This window comes from Salvelinus fontinalis, chromosome 42 (assembly GCF_029448725.1).
Source record: "Salvelinus fontinalis isolate EN_2023a chromosome 42, ASM2944872v1, whole genome shotgun sequence".
Classification (NCBI taxonomy): domain Eukaryota; kingdom Metazoa; phylum Chordata; class Actinopteri; order Salmoniformes; family Salmonidae; genus Salvelinus; species Salvelinus fontinalis.
This window is the reverse complement of record NC_074706.1, coordinates 21,579,386-21,594,942: the sequence shown is the minus strand read 5'-3', so window position 1 is coordinate 21,594,942 and position 15,557 is coordinate 21,579,386. Positions and strand designations below refer to the sequence as shown.

At 41.8% G+C, this 15,557-nt stretch overlaps 1 protein-coding gene across 2 annotated transcripts in view; it reads left to right on the top strand.

Moving 5' to 3' along the window:
* Positions 1–15,557, top strand: part of LOC129841299 (choline transporter-like protein 1) — a 35,843-nt gene that overhangs the window by 5,493 nt on the left and 14,793 nt on the right. The window contains exons 1-9 of one of the 2 annotated variants that reach the window (XM_055909502.1): positions 4,711–5,004; positions 5,410–5,499; positions 7,458–7,600; positions 8,996–9,132; positions 9,240–9,333; positions 9,419–9,588; positions 10,338–10,427; positions 10,805–10,953; positions 14,115–14,301. In XM_055909502.1, the coding sequence (XP_055765477.1) occupies positions 4,981–5,004; positions 5,410–5,499; positions 7,458–7,600; positions 8,996–9,132; positions 9,240–9,333; positions 9,419–9,588; positions 10,338–10,427; positions 10,805–10,953; positions 14,115–14,301 (1,084 nt within the window). In that variant the 5' untranslated portion in view covers positions 4,711–4,980. Of the gene's footprint in view, positions 1–4,710; positions 5,005–5,409; positions 5,500–7,457; positions 7,601–8,995; positions 9,133–9,239; positions 9,334–9,418; positions 9,589–10,337; positions 10,428–10,804; positions 10,954–14,114; positions 14,302–15,557 lie in introns of those variants that run through there. The other variant, XM_055909503.1, reaches the window with a different exon arrangement.

The window sequence follows — 15,557 nt, the reverse complement described above, 5'->3', positions numbered from 1 at the left end:
TGTATGGGGACGCCAAAGGGAATTCTGGATAGCCTTCATAAAGTAGCCTTTGTTCATGATTTGATTAATGTTGCCATTATCCTTAGAGAGGATTATAAACAGTTCATAGACAGCTTTTCTGATCGTTCACTACAAACCGTGGCTGACATAACAACCATCAGGGGCAGAGGTACATTTTATTACAGCTCATGGGAGTATGTTATTGTTAGCCCAATAATGGACTAAGGGAGCCCTTAGTTAGTCCTTATAGTCCAAGGACCTTGCATGTTCTGTTTAGAGGTGAATTGGCTCTGGAAGCCCAAAAAAGCCAAATACAGTACGGTTGTAGAAACATAAAACCCTCTACTTTCACGTCACGTCAAAATCATTTCACAAATGCAAAATATACACTTACTGTACTTGTTGAAACCGGGTTAACACAGTTGCAGCCGGCAGTATTTTTCAGTGACATGTTTGTGGCCTCTGTCTTCTGGTATGGTGAGCTTCGATTTGTCACTCGTGTCACAAAATCGCAGAGGATTCGAATACAGTTCAGCTTTCCCCAACTTTAGCCCCGCCCTGTTCAGCTCCCTTGCCCATGCTCGCATGGGTCAGCGGCCCATTCCACTTCTCTCACTTTCCCTCCATTGAAAGTGAATTGCTTGCGATGTTTCACAGAGCTATGCCGCGTCCTAGTGTAAATGTCCCAGCCTGGGCCTCGACCCGCTTGAATACCTTAGGCTATTGAATTAGTATATCATATAAAAGACAGTGTGTTTTCAAGTACAGCCTGTCACACTGACTGGATATACACTCCTCCCCTTCATCTACACTGATTGAAGTGGATTTAACAAGTGACAGGATCATAGCTTTCACCTGGATTCACCTGGTCAGTGTATGTCATGGAAAGAGCAGGTGTTCATAATGTTTTGTACAATCAGTCTAGGTGTGCATCCCAAATGGCACCCTATTCCCTATATGGTGCACTACTTTTGACCAGAACCCAATGGGAATAGGGCCATTTGGGATGCACTATAGTGTTTAGGCCTACCTCTTTGGGCCTACCTGTATAAAAGTCACTGTAGTCAGAGTAGGCTCTCAAAAGGCACCCTATTCCCTATATAGTGCACTACTTTTGCCATTTTACTATGTAAAGTGATTTGAGCATGGATGGAAATATAGGAGGACTGGCTCATTGTACACTGGAATGGTGAGGTTTTGTGAAGGTCAGACCTGTGTGTGTGTTATTCTGACCCTGTCCTCTCTCTATAGGTGTAGTTTCCAATAAGGGACAGTTCCCCCAGCCCGAGGCACCAGCCTGGTCCCATGTGTGGCTATGCCCAGGACCTGGTGCTCATGCTCAGAGTCATGGGAGGGCCCAACGCTGGGGGGGGGATGTGGGATGATAACAGGAGCTAAACAGCTGCCACAACAATAACAGAGAAAGCTATAGAACCAACAGGTACAGCTACACAGCACTACTGTATATAACCATACAACAGGAACAACTCTCCAAGCAGGAACGACTACACAACAGAAAGGAACAACTACACAACACTATCATATAGAATAGAAAGTACTTTTTTTATTACATTTTTTTGTATTCAGATGACAGTTGCGAAATGCGTATTAAAGTTTGCTTAAACTTAAAACGTCAGCTAAACTGCGACTTTACATCAAGAGTAAGTCTTACTTGCTGGTTTCCCGGACACAAACTACTGAGCGGGCTTAATCTGGGTGGGAAACAGACCCACAATCTCATAAATGTTGCCGACACTTATCTGGTGTCGGGGTGTTCTCCAAATTCACCACTAGGGGGAGGTATTACTCCAATTACATACATCAAAAGACTTATTATGGCCAGGAAAGTACTTCCATTTATCGTAAATATTCATAGTATTTATTCACGCCTATAGTATCCCTGTCTTTACAAGTCTCCAAGACGCATTAAGATATCCTAATGCTATTTGTTTGTGTATGTAGGGCAGACAACTGACTACTTGTTTTCCACATTTTTGTTGCAATATTGGATTACATGAGTTTGTGGCCCATTCCCCCCAGGAAGGCATTTTCTGCACTTTTTGAGTTTAGGGGCTGTCTCACAGTGTCTCTCAATTTAACAACTTGCAGTATAATATTTTTATACAACCATCCATTACATTACATTTACATTTACATTTAAGTCATTTAGCAGACGCTCTTATCCAGAGCGACTTACAAATTGGTGCATTCACCTTAGTGCATCTAAATCTGCATCTAAATTTCATAAATGAGAGATGTTATAGATGTGAAAAACATGGTTGTGTTTTGTTTTTCCTTGGGAATCTAAACATTTTGCGGTCCTTGCCACGAGCCTACAGGTCATTGCAAAATATGATATGCTGTTCTAGATCTGTGAAGAAGAGATTGATATATTGAGCTCGTAGATTGAGTGTCCGTTTGTATTCCATTTGGTGACAAAGCATCCTTCACTCATGCTGCTTAACACACCCTCGTAAAACGAACTATCCTACCGATCCTTGACTTCGGCGATGTCATTTACAAAATAGACTCCGACACTCTACTCGGCAAATTGGATACAGTCTATCACAGTGCCATCCGTTTTGTCACCAAAGCCCCGTATACTACCCACCACTGCGACCTGTATGTTCTCGTTGGCTGGCCCTCGCTTCATATTCGTCGCCAAACCCACTGGCTCCAGGTCATCTACAAGTCTTTACTAGGTAAAGCCCCGCCTTCTCAGTTCACGATAACACCCACCCGTAGCACACGTTTCAGCAGGTATATCTCACTGATCATCCCAAAAGCCAATTCCTCCTTTGGCTGCCTTTCCTTCCAGTTCTCTGCTGCCAATAACTGGAACGAATTGCAAAAATCCCTGAAGTTGGAGACTCATCTCTCCCTCACTAACTTAAAGCATCAGCTGTCAGAACAGCTCACAGATCATTGCACCTGTACATAGCCCATCGGTAAATAGCCCATCCAACTACCTCAACCCCATATTGTTATTTATTTTTTTGCTCCTTTGCACCCCAGTATCTCTACTTGCACATTTACCTTCTGCACATCTATCACTCCAGTGTTTAATTGCTACATTGGAATTACTTCACCACTAAGACCTATATAGTGCCTTACCTCCCTAATCTTACCTCATTTGCACACACTATATATCATTTTTTTCTATTGTGTTATTGACTGTACGTTTGTTTATTCCATGTTGTTACGAATCCCTTTGGCCCGACAGTCTAGGGGGGATGGTAATGGGACCCATAACATAACTCATGCAAATTATAGTAGTGACAAAGTAAGAGTGAAAAACAAAATAACCACGACAACTAAGATTTACCATCAAACACTCAAGGTTTATTTATAAACACACGGTAAAGGGGGGAGCAGGAAAAGGGGCTGAGCTGGACACAAGGACTGAAACAATAATCCAAAAACACCCCTAAACTAGACCTAGCCTATTTCAACAACCACTAACTAACTAACCAATAAATACAGGGGGTGGTCCGCCCGGTTCTAACTAGTGTTTTTAACAACATTTACCTACGGGTAATGTATGCCCATGGGCGACTTATCTGGTTACCCCCTTTCCCCACCATTAAACAAACACCATAACCAAAACAATACTCACAGGTGGGGACATGTAGATGCAAAACAAACAAGAGATCTACAGACAGAAGGCATTGACAGAGAGATTGAGCTGGTGAGAAAACAACTGACAGGGGTTTTAAACCAAGGGAAAGGGACTGTGATTGGGTAAGGGAAAAGGAGCAGGTGTCTTTCCGATTAGAGACTGATTGATGACTGATTGCGGAATGATGATTGTCACCTGTGAGTAGGGGAGAAGGAGAGAAAAGAAATACACACAGGATACACACAGAACACTTGTATCCGTAACACATGTGTTGTTGTTTGTGTTGCACTGCTTTGCTTTATCTTGGCCAGGTCGCAGTTGTAAATGAGAACTTGTTCTCAACTGGCCTACCTGGTTAAATAAAGGTGAAAAAAGAAATGTCACCATGTTTGTGTTAGTCTGGATACCAGTCTTTGTAGCTAACATTCCACTCCTTGACATTCCTGTCATTTGCCAAAGAGACTGGCCTTTCGGAAATCTTCAAATATGAACATTCTGTCTAATAGCAGAACGGAGACAGCAACCAGGCGGGGTTTCTGTGTGAATCATCACCGATTAGAGTGTTATGCTTCAGAATGAAATCATGAGATGCTGTCATCACTCAGGGCAGTGGGATTAGAATTCCCTTTCACACTGAATTGTCGGTTGACTTTGATATGCTCATTACAAATGGCTCTGGATGGTCAGTGCCATTGTCACTGAGGTTCTTGCTGGAAGTTTATGGCGCTTTTGATATGCCCTGTAGTAGCTGAACGTTTTTATTTGCCAAAATAAACAAAAGCACATTTGTTTCTTGGATAACTAAAGTCTGTGTCCACCAACACCCTAACATTTCAAAATACAAAAAAAAAAACATGTTTTATTTAAAGCCGTTAGCAAATTCTGCAACTTGTATTCATGTCAAAAGAACATGCATTTGAATAGAAACATTTATTTCCATGAGGTGAATGTCTGCAATAAACTCTTTGGGGTTTTCACGGTTTTAATGTCCATGGGTTTTCAGTGGGGGTACAATTGCGTCCAACGTATAGCCTACAGTGAAAGTGTACCCAGTGCCAGAAAATAATATTGTAAAAAAAACGTGTGATTGCAGCGACACTTCCGCCTCGGTCATAAGGAAAGTTGAACTCTTCCTGCTTTTTACCTGCAGTAAAAAGTAGGATATGCATACACATCCTTGCGAAGTATTCCGTATTATCAATAGAGGACATGGATGCAGCTGAGGGGAAGAGTTTGCTAAACAACTAATCTGTTTAGAAGCGCAGTGTAAAATACAGGCAAGGAAGTGAGGCGGGCACTTGAAACTTAAACGATTGTGGTGTTTTGGAAGTTCCAGTCACTCCCTAAATCGCCTGTTAACAATGGGATGCTGTGGCAGTTCAGAGGTAATCGGGGTTCGGCATATTTAAGATAAAACTAACTAGCTAGACATTTTTGGATTTGTCAAATAAGTTGCTAACATTATCTGTTTTGGGATATCCATTTAACTACGAACACGTACACGTTGTTGTCGACTGTAGATCTTTCGAGGCGTTGTCTTGTACTATATAAGTAGTAAGCCATAGTTGCTTACGTTTTAAACAACGGGCTACTTCCGTGTGTAAAAAGACGCTTGCATGTTAATTTGGGTGAAACTAAGTTATTTAGTCAATTACAGTACAGTAGTTGCCGTGTGTGGAAAAAACTAACTTGAGCAACAACAAAAAAGCACGCCAGGTTAAACCAGTTTCGCGCATGCACAAGGTGTTCACAGATGACGATTTTGATTGTTTCTCAATTTTATTTGTTAGCAAAAGCAGCGCGAGTGGAAACCATTGGAGGATCGAAGCTGCACGGATATTCCATGGCTCATCATATTCACATTGTTCTGTATCGGAATGGTGAGTTAGTTGTGATTTCTTTGTACACCACCATGGGCGCGTTCGAGCGGATCGCTTTTGTCAAGACGTTGACTAACCCTGGTCACGTTATTATAAAAAGTGTCCGACTTGGGACTGCATGACTTTTACAACAACCGTGTCATCAAAGGTCATGAACTTTAGACTGCAGTCGACTGGACATTTGTTCAGTTGCTCCTCACAACAGATGATCCATTATATTGACCAGATACTTTAGTGGCGGCTTTAATGAAAATACATGTCTTCAAAAATGGAAAGCAGTCAGGAGGAGGCAAGATCAGGTGGGACCATTCTAGCCAATGAGGGGGGCAGATACGCGTGTGAATGAGCACAAGTTACCACAGCCACAAAGTGTATCGTAAACATTCATGAAAACAAACATTTGTATTTTAGTCTTAATTTAAGGTTTAGGGTTGGGCATAAGGTGAGCAGTGTGGTTAAGGATGAGGTTTAAAATCACATTTGAAGAAGAAAAATTGTAGAAATAGGCAGGGTTTATGACTTTGTGGCTGTGTTAATTAGTGACTACCAGGCAGAACTCTTAATAGTTGCCGGGATGTAACGTGGCCTAATTATATAAGTACACTCATAACAACCTAATTATTACAAAACGTATATTCGGGCAAATAAGCCATAACATTTTTTTGTTAATGACATTTGACACTCATTAACCTCCATACAAAAACAAAGCATCCTTTACTCATGCTGCCAAACATACCCTTGTAAAACTGACCATCCTACCAATCCTCGACTTCGGTGATGTCATTTACAAAATAGCCTCCAAAACCCTACTCAATAAATTGGATGCAGTCTATCACAGTGCCATCCGTTTTGTCACCAAAGCCCCATATACTACCCACCACTGCGACCTGTACACTCTCGTTGGCTGGCCCTCGCTTCATACTCGTCGCCAAACCCATTGGTTCCAGGTCATCTACAAGACCCTGCTAGGTAAAGTCCCCCCTTATCTCAGCTCGCTGGTCACCATAGCAGCACCTACCCGTAGCACGCGCTCCAGCAGGTATATCTCTCTAGTCACCCCCAAAACCAATTCTTCCTTTGGACGCCTCTCCTTCCAGTTCTCTGCTGCCAATGACTGGAACGAACTACAAAAATCTCTGAAACTGGAAACACCTATCTCCCTCACTAGCTTTAAGCACCAGCTGTCAGAGCAGCTCATAGATTACTGCACCTGTACATAACCCATCTACAATTTAGCCCAAACAACTACCTCTTTACCTACTGTATTTATTTATTAATTTATTTTGCTCCTTTGCACCCCATTATTTCTGTCTCTACTTTGCACTTTCTTCCAATGCAAACCAACCATTCCAGTGTTTTTTTTAGTTTTTATTTTACTTGCTGTGTTGTACTCACTTCGCCTCCATGGCCTTTTTATATTTTTATTTATTTATACATATATCTGTTTGCCTTCACCTCCCTTATCTCACCTCACTTGCTCACATTGTATATAGACTTATTTTTTAATCTTTTTCACTGTATTATTGACTATATGTTTGTTTTTACTCCATGTGTAACTATGTGTTGTTGTATGTGTCGAACTGCTTTGCTTTATCTTGGCCAGGTCGCAATTGTAAATGAGAACGTGTTCTCAATTTGCCTACCTGGTTAAATAAAGGTTAAATAAATAAAATAAATAAATAAATAAATAAAATACAAAAACGTCACATGCTGGAGAAGACAGACTTTGGGCCCAGTGATCCCTCTCGCTTCGCCTCTTCCTCTCTGTCCTCACCAACTGGACCTTGAATTCGGAACCAATGCATTGTGGAAGACAACCTTCTGTTTTTTTTAAGCAAAAGGCACTACATACTGATTATTGTATTTACCAGCATAGTTCAGTGCTACCCTGATATTTTTTTGTGTGTGCATTGTCATGATGGTGAAATCGTTATTAATGGAAGCTGCTTCCCCTGTAGGCCTGTATCGCTGGTTTCTCCATTTCCACGGGAGCTGCATCCAGGCTCATCTCTGGCTACGACAGCTACGGTAACACCTGCGGTCAGAAGAATGGCAAGATCGAGGGGGTCGAGCTCAGTGGCCGGGATCAGACTAACAACAAGTAAGTCGCGTTGGAAATGTGGAACATCTCGAGATGGATGCTTACCAGTTATTAGCCTATCATGTAATAGCAAAGTAATAACAATGTTTTGGTCGAGCTGTCCAGTCCAATGACAATGTAGGCTCAGCAGGTTATGACTCCTCTCTCCTAGCCTGGTTAAACCAGACAGAACGTGGCCTTCACCATTGTTCAGTGTGATTTAACCAGGCTAACTCTCTCCCTCTTCCTCCCCACAATCGACAAGCCTTTGTTGTGGTAGTTTAACACGCGCCATTTAACATTATCGGTGCACAAACACGGATTTGATCATTTGGTAATCCAGTTTGCCACTTATACTCTCTTGCTCATCTAATGCAAGGCCTGTTAAAGCTTGGATGCTCATTTGTTTTGTTGATGGGTTAACCACTGAGATCAGTGGGTTACAGAGGATTATAAACTGGGGGGTTCGAGCCCTGAATGCTGATTACCACGGGTATGACAAAACATTTATTTTTACTGCTCTACTTATGTGGGTAATCAGTTTATAATAGCAATAAGGCACCTCGGGGGGTTGTGGTATATGGCTACGGGTTGTATCCAGGCACTCCGCGTTGTCGTGTGATAGAACAGCCCTTAGCCGTGGTATATTGGCCATATACCACACCCCCTCGTGCCTTCTTGCTTAATTATCTTGCCAGCACAGGGTGTTACTGTAGGACACTTTACTCTAAATCTTACTATACTCTTTGTTACCTGTGGTCAGAAAAGACTAACGTGGGTCTGAAATGGCACCCTATTCTCTATATAGTGCACTCTTTTTGACCAGAGCTGGGGTCAATAATAGTGCACTAGGGAATAGGGTGCCATTTCACATGCAGCCTGAGTGCAGCAATGTTTTGCATTAATTCATGCCAGTGTTCTTTTTTTTTTGGAAGATATTCGAATAAATTATTCAAACATGATTCAACTTTTTTTTTTTTTAGCTGCTCGTCCAGTAAGTTTCCATTCTAGCAGTCTCTAGGAACAGTTTCAGTGAGACAATGGGCTTTGTTTCAAAAGCTGGGCTGGTTGCCCATTGACGTTTTGAGTGAGGGGCAGCAGGGGCGTTTTGGCTACAGAGATTTGGCTGTTTGATAAGCTGTATCCCACATCACATTTTACACAACCTACATCACAAAGTCTACTATGAAAATATACTTAGGAAAATGTGCAATATATTGTATTGCAAGATGGAAGAGAACATTCAAGGATGTTACTCAAATGTGCAGATGTTTAGTTCTGTCTTACTTGACTTGGGCCCTTGGCTTCCTTCAAGGAGCATGTGCCATTGACAAATACACTCCATCTCACTCTTTTCAGGACGTTTTTCTACTTCCCTCCATCCTTATTGAAGTCCTGTTCTTTGACCTTTTCCAGGTATGTCTTCTTCCTGGACCCCTGCAACATTGACATCCTGAACAGGAAGATCAAGTCCATGGCCCTCTGTGTGTCCAGGTGTCCAGACATAGAGCTCAAGACGTACACTGACGTCAAAAAGTTTGCGCTGCAAAATGGTGAGCGTTCCTCCTGCTCCGTACTGTATGCATGTATTCATTGGTCATTTCCACAGTGTGGAAATGAATTACGCAATGTTTATTTCCTATTTCTTCTCTTTACGTAGGGTCGGAGCTCTGCTCGTACGACATCCCAGTCTCCAAGTATCCAAGCCACGGAGAGAGATCCAAAAAGTGCCCCAAACTCCCCGTGCCACCAAGGTACAGTCTTTTTTTACCAGTGTCAAGTCACACTAGCGAGACAATGCTGCTGATACCATTTCCCCCATCCTCTCCCCTTGTGCAGTAATTCTCTCCCGGTGTTCCACCGCTGCACTCCTGTGGACATCTCCTGCTATGCCCAGTTCGCTGAGGCCTTCGTCACCTTCGTCAGTGACAACAGCATGTTGCACAGGGTCATCGCCGGGGTGATGGCCAGCAAGGAGATCATCATGGGCCTATGCGTGCTGGCTCTAGGTACTGTACATCCTAAAGTGGGAATTTTATGTTCTAGCTGTCTGTATAGCCTCGTAAAGCATTATTGTGTATATCCTAAATGACTTCTCTCTCTGTATACTGCTTGATTTAATTGTGCCAAAGAGGCCTCTGCTCTCCACCTAGAAAGTTGTGTTTCCTGAGACGGGGTCAGGAAACCATAACAGGAAATGTCTCCAGGAGAGCTGACGGCATCCAGGGCTCTACGCTGACCTCTTTATTAAAGTAGAAACATTTAGGAGCACACATAGAAATTTAGGAGCACGCTGAAATTTAGGAGAAAGATTTAGGAGCACACGTAGACATGTAGGAGCACAATGGAGAATATTTGAGGTCAACAAGCTGTTTTCTTTGTAGTAATAGTGTAAGCATGACAGTCATGAATCTGCGCTCAGTGTATTCTCCATGGTACTCAGGCTGCAGTGCTGTGAAGTAGCCTAATTATTGCAACAATTATCATCTGGGTGATTTTCATTCTAGGCGCACTAAATGAAAATTCCAGGTCGCACAGCAAAATATTTAAGCGCATATACGAGTAAGAAGGTTGCACTGTAGAGCGCTGGCATCCAAAAGAAGTAGTCGTGTGTGACCCCCCCCCCCCTTTAATGTACATGAAACATCACACAATTATGCCGTATGTTTCAATAAATATAGCCGTTATACAATAATAAGGCATTTTTTTTGTCATGACAATGGCATCGTTTCATCTCTTTTATTTCTCTCCTCTGTAGTCCTCTCCATAATCCTGATGGTGGCGATTCGCTACATCTCTGTCGTGCTGGTCTGGATTCTCACCGCCCTCGTGGTTCTGGGCTCTATAGGTATGCTTCCCGTTCATTTGGCTCTCAAACGTCTCTTCCTTCATTCTGTAGTGCTTGAAAAATGTATGACGAAACGTGTATTATAGCACACTTCTATTGTAAAGCCCAAAAGGTCGCCTACCTTTATGTGAGATTGTGACATGCGAGTTCAAATAAATTTGACCTCACAAAATTAGATTGCTTGCAAAAACACACTGCAAAAATTGAGCATGGACCAGAATGCGCCTCTCTCCTCGCAATCCATTGTCCCTGCAGGGAGGATTTACCATCTCCAGATGATGTTTTTACAACTGCTCTCCGGATAATCATTGTCGGGAGCTCAATAAGAAGTAGTAGCAGTATATAAGTCAGGAAGCCAAATGAACTGTGTGTTTCAGGTGGGACCGGGGTTCTGTGGTGGCTCTACGTGGACCACAGGACAAATCTGACCGACCAGACTGGTACCTCCCCAACACCCCAACAGCAGGTGGCCACAGACAACGTCCAAGCTCTGCTGGTCTACGCCATCTTTGCCACTGTCTTCACGGTACGTTTGTGTGCTTGTTGCCATGTGTTGTGATTGCTGTTTTCTATGGGCAAGTTGTGTTGTGAGAGTGCATGGAGGGTTTATATTGTACTGTGTTATCAAGTATTTGCTCTTTCAGTAACAAGAAAAAGCCTGATGTTGACAGAGACAGGCAAGCTTTAAGTCTGGAAAACCTGACCAACGCTTTTGCAAAAACGTGTCTTGATTCTGCAACTATAAAAGCCATAGTTTCTTCTGTAACACAGACATAAATGACCTGACCCACATTTACTTTTTCGACATTTAGCAGACACTCTTACAGATTTTTAACATAGTGGGCTCGGGGATATTGAAACCAGCGACCAATGCTCTTAACCGCGCGGCTACCTGCCGCCCCACTGTTCCGAATCAGTGTTTTCCATATGTACCTGGCGTGGCCAGACAAATAGAAAATGTATCCATACAGGCCCCCCGGGGGGGTCTAGGGTGACTTGCCCCCTTAGGTTTGCTATTTTTTGTTGTTGTTGCAGAACAACCTATATTTTGCTGGCCTGTGGTACAGTCTAATGCCTTGGAATACACATCAAAAGTATTGAATAATTTATTAAATTTAACTTCCAAATTGTGAAAATTTGTTGTGGTATTGTGTGTAGACGTGCGTGATTTTATAATTTAAACAACAGAAATGTATGAATTCAGTGTATTGTTAGTAGTTTGGAATATTGTCCAGGCCTAGGCCTATATGATCAGGACTATTTTCTAAATAAAATACTTTAAAAAAATATATATATATACATTTAACCTGTTTCCTCCTGAGATTGCAGTCTTATTTACAGTTTTACTGCAAGCTATGAAATGCCACAATGTTTGTTCGTCAAATTATGTATTTTATTCACACAGAAAAATGTAAATAGCCCAATGCCCACGTTATCTTGAAAAATAAATGAAAGGTGTCTGTTAGCCTTATTGTTCATATACAGTGTAAGTTGATTTTGACCCCTCGTTAACACTTAGGCTACATTACCTGGGACGTGCAAATTCACGGCTCTACGCTGACATGTTTTACAAGGAGCACACAATTAAATTATTTGAGGAAGAGTGTTTTATGAGAAAAAAATACTCTAAAGTTTATGAATAAAAGGTTTTTGGGGTGTTCCATGCTCAATAAAGTACAATCCAATGTACCCTCTAATATATGACTCACATCTCAGACAAACATTTTCAGCTGCCACTTTAAGGGGTGGGCCTTTACCGTGGTAATGTTGGGATTCACATTTCTGTTTGTCTGAGATAAGATTCTCCGACATCCTTTTGCTGGTAGCAGATGAACAACCTAGTGTGTGTGAACAAAACGATGTAAATAGCCCAAAAACACGAGGTCCAAGTCACACTAGTACACTTTTGGGTAAATTCAACCAACTTCTATGCCTGTGCACTTCTAAAAATTCATATTTCAAAACTTCACTCAGTGTGCACAACACTCCAGGCACTGTTGATGTGTGCGAGGTGGGATATATATAGGATTCTATAGTGGCTTGTGAAAGTATTCGCCCCCTTGGCATTTTTCTTATTTTGTTGCCTTACAACCTGGAATTAAAATTGATTTTTTTGGGGCGGTTTGTATTATTTGATTTACACAACATGCCTACCACTTTGAAGATGCAACATATTTTTTCTTGTGAAACAAACAAGAAATAAGACCAAACAGAACTTGACGGCGCATAACTGTTCACCCCCCCCAAAGTCAATACTTTGTAGAGCCACCTTTTGCAGCAATTACAGCTGTTAGTCTCTTGGGGTATGTCTTTATAAGCTTGGCATATCTAGCCACTGGGATTTTTTGCCATTCTTCAAGTTGGATGTGTTCTGCTGGTGTACAGTGGTCTTTAAGTCATAGCACATATTCTCAATTGGATTGAGGTCTGGTCTTTGACTAGGCCATTCCAAGACATTTAAATTTTTCCCTTAAACCACTCGAGTGTTGCTTTAGCAGTATGCTTAGCGTCATTGTCCTGCTGGAAGGCAAACCTCCGTCCCAGTGTCAAATCTCTGGAAGACTGAAACAGGTTTCCCTCAAGAACTTATATTTGTATTTAGCGCCACCCATCAGTCCTTCAATTCTGACCAGTTTCCCAGTCCCTGCCGATGGTGTTCTCGGGGTGATGAGGTGTTGCGTTTGCGCCAGACAGTGTTTTCCTTGATGGCCAAAAAGCTACATTTTAGTCTCATCTGACCAGAGTACTTTCTTCCATATGTTTGGGGAGTCTCCAACATGCCTTTTGGTGAACACCAAATGTGTTTGCTTATTTTTTTCTTTAAGCAATCGCCTTTTTCTGGCCACTCTTCTGTAAAGCCCAGCTCTGTGGAGTGTATGGCTTAAAGTGGTCCTGTGGACAGATACTCCAATTTCCGCTGTGGAGCTTTGCAGCTCCTTCAGGGTTGTCTTTGGTCTCTTTGTTGCCTCTGATTAATGCCCTCCTTGTCTGGTCTGTGAATTTTGGTGGGCGGCCCTCTCTTGGCAGGTTTGTTGTGGTGCCATATTCTTTCCAAAAAAATTATAATGGATTTAATGGTTCTCCGTGGGATGTTCAAAAGTTTCGGATACTTTTTTATAACCCTGATCTGTACTTCTCTACAACTTTATCCCTGACCTATTTGGAGAGCTCCTTGGTCTTCATGGTGCCCCTTAGTGGTGTTGCAGACTCTTTCAGAACAGATGTGTGTGTGGTGTGTGTGTGTGTGTATATACACTGCTCAAAAAAATAAAGGGAATACTTAAACAACACAATGTAACTCCAAGTCAATCACACTTCTGTGAAATCAAACTGTCCACTTAAGAAGCAACACTGATTGACAATACATTTCACATGCTGTTGTGCAAATGGATTAGACATTTTCCATTGCTGAGCAATGGAAACAGGATGCACCCGAGTTACATTTTGAATCTCATAGCAAAGGGTCTGAATTCTTCTGTAAATAAGGTATTTCTGTTTTATTTATTATAAACATGTCTAAAAACCTATTCTTGCTTTGTTACCATGGGGAATTGTGTGTGTGTAGATTGAGGATTTTTTTTTATTGAATCCATTTTAGAACAGGGCTGTAACGTAACAAAATGTGTAAAAAGTGAAGGGGCCTGAATACTTTCCGACTACATCACATCATGTGTGTACCATTTTCAGGTGATCCTGCTGCTGCTGCTGTTCTTCATGAGGAAGCGCGTGGCACTAACCATCACCCTGTTCCACGTGGCGGGAAAGGTGTTCACTCACCTGCCTCTGCTGGCCCTGCAGCCCTTCTGGACCTTCCTCAGCCTCATGCTCTTCTGGGTGTCCTGGCTCGGAGTGCTCCTTTTCCTCGGAACCGCAGGTCAGAATAGAATACAACTCTGTCACATTGTGAAAGACATTTTTGTTCATGTTTTTATTTTCGCCTTTCAACAAGATATTTACATCCAAATAGACCGTTTTGGCGAGGATAAAAAATGTTTTTGCAGATTTGTTCCAATTATTTTATGCCCCGTAAAAGAGTAAGGTAGTGGACTTGTGTTACTATTGAAAGTTTGGATACTGTACGTATGGAGTGTTTGGTTCACTTCATCCTGCTAGTGATGTGGTGATTTAACCATGTAGACCCTATTAAAGTACTTCATGGGGTGAAAATGGCAGCCATCTTGGTCAGGGAGAAATCCAAAACCAGTTTAATTAGAATAAATGGCAGTAGAGGCACTTGATGCATTTCCTGCCTTTTACTTATGCAGGAAAATAAAAGTAAGGTATGTGATGCATCAGAAGTTGTGTAATGGAATTATAGTCAACCTCAAATATTGTCATATAAATACAATTTCTAAGTGTTTTATACACATTGTCTGTATAAATAGCCTCTCAAATATATGTTAAAGGACCATAAATGTCTCAGATTTAGTTTTCTTAGAAAGCTGTGAGTGCTATTATGAGTACATTTACATGCACACTAATAATTCAATATTAAACGGATTATGGCAGTAGGCAGAGTATGGACATAGTAATGTAAACACCTTACTCTGCTTATCTTAATTCTCCATACGCACAAAAAGCTTATTTCTCTAACATTTTGTGCACAAATTTGTTTACATCCCTGTTAGTGATCATTTCTACTTTGCCAAGATAATCCAGCCACATGACAGGTGTGGCATATCAAGAAGCTCATTACACAGGTGCACCTTGTGCTGGGGACAATAAAAGGCCACTCTAAAATGTGCAGTTTTGTCACACAACACATTGACACAGATGTCTCAAGTTTTGATGGAGCGTGCAGTTGACATGCTGACTGCAGAAATGTCCACCAGAGCTGTTGTCAGAGATTTGAATGTTAATATCTCTACCATAACCCGCCTCCAACGTCATTTTAGAGAATTTGGCAGTATCTCCAACCGGCTTCACAACCGCAGACCACGTGTAACCACGCCAGCCTGCCCAGTCATGTGAAATCCATAGATTAGGGCCTAATGAATTTATTTAAATTGCCTGATTTCCCTAAATGAACTGTAACTCAGTAAAATCATTGACATTGTTACGTTTATACTTTTGTTCACTGTATTAATCTGACGATCCACCATAATCATCTTATTGTGTGCATGTAACCAT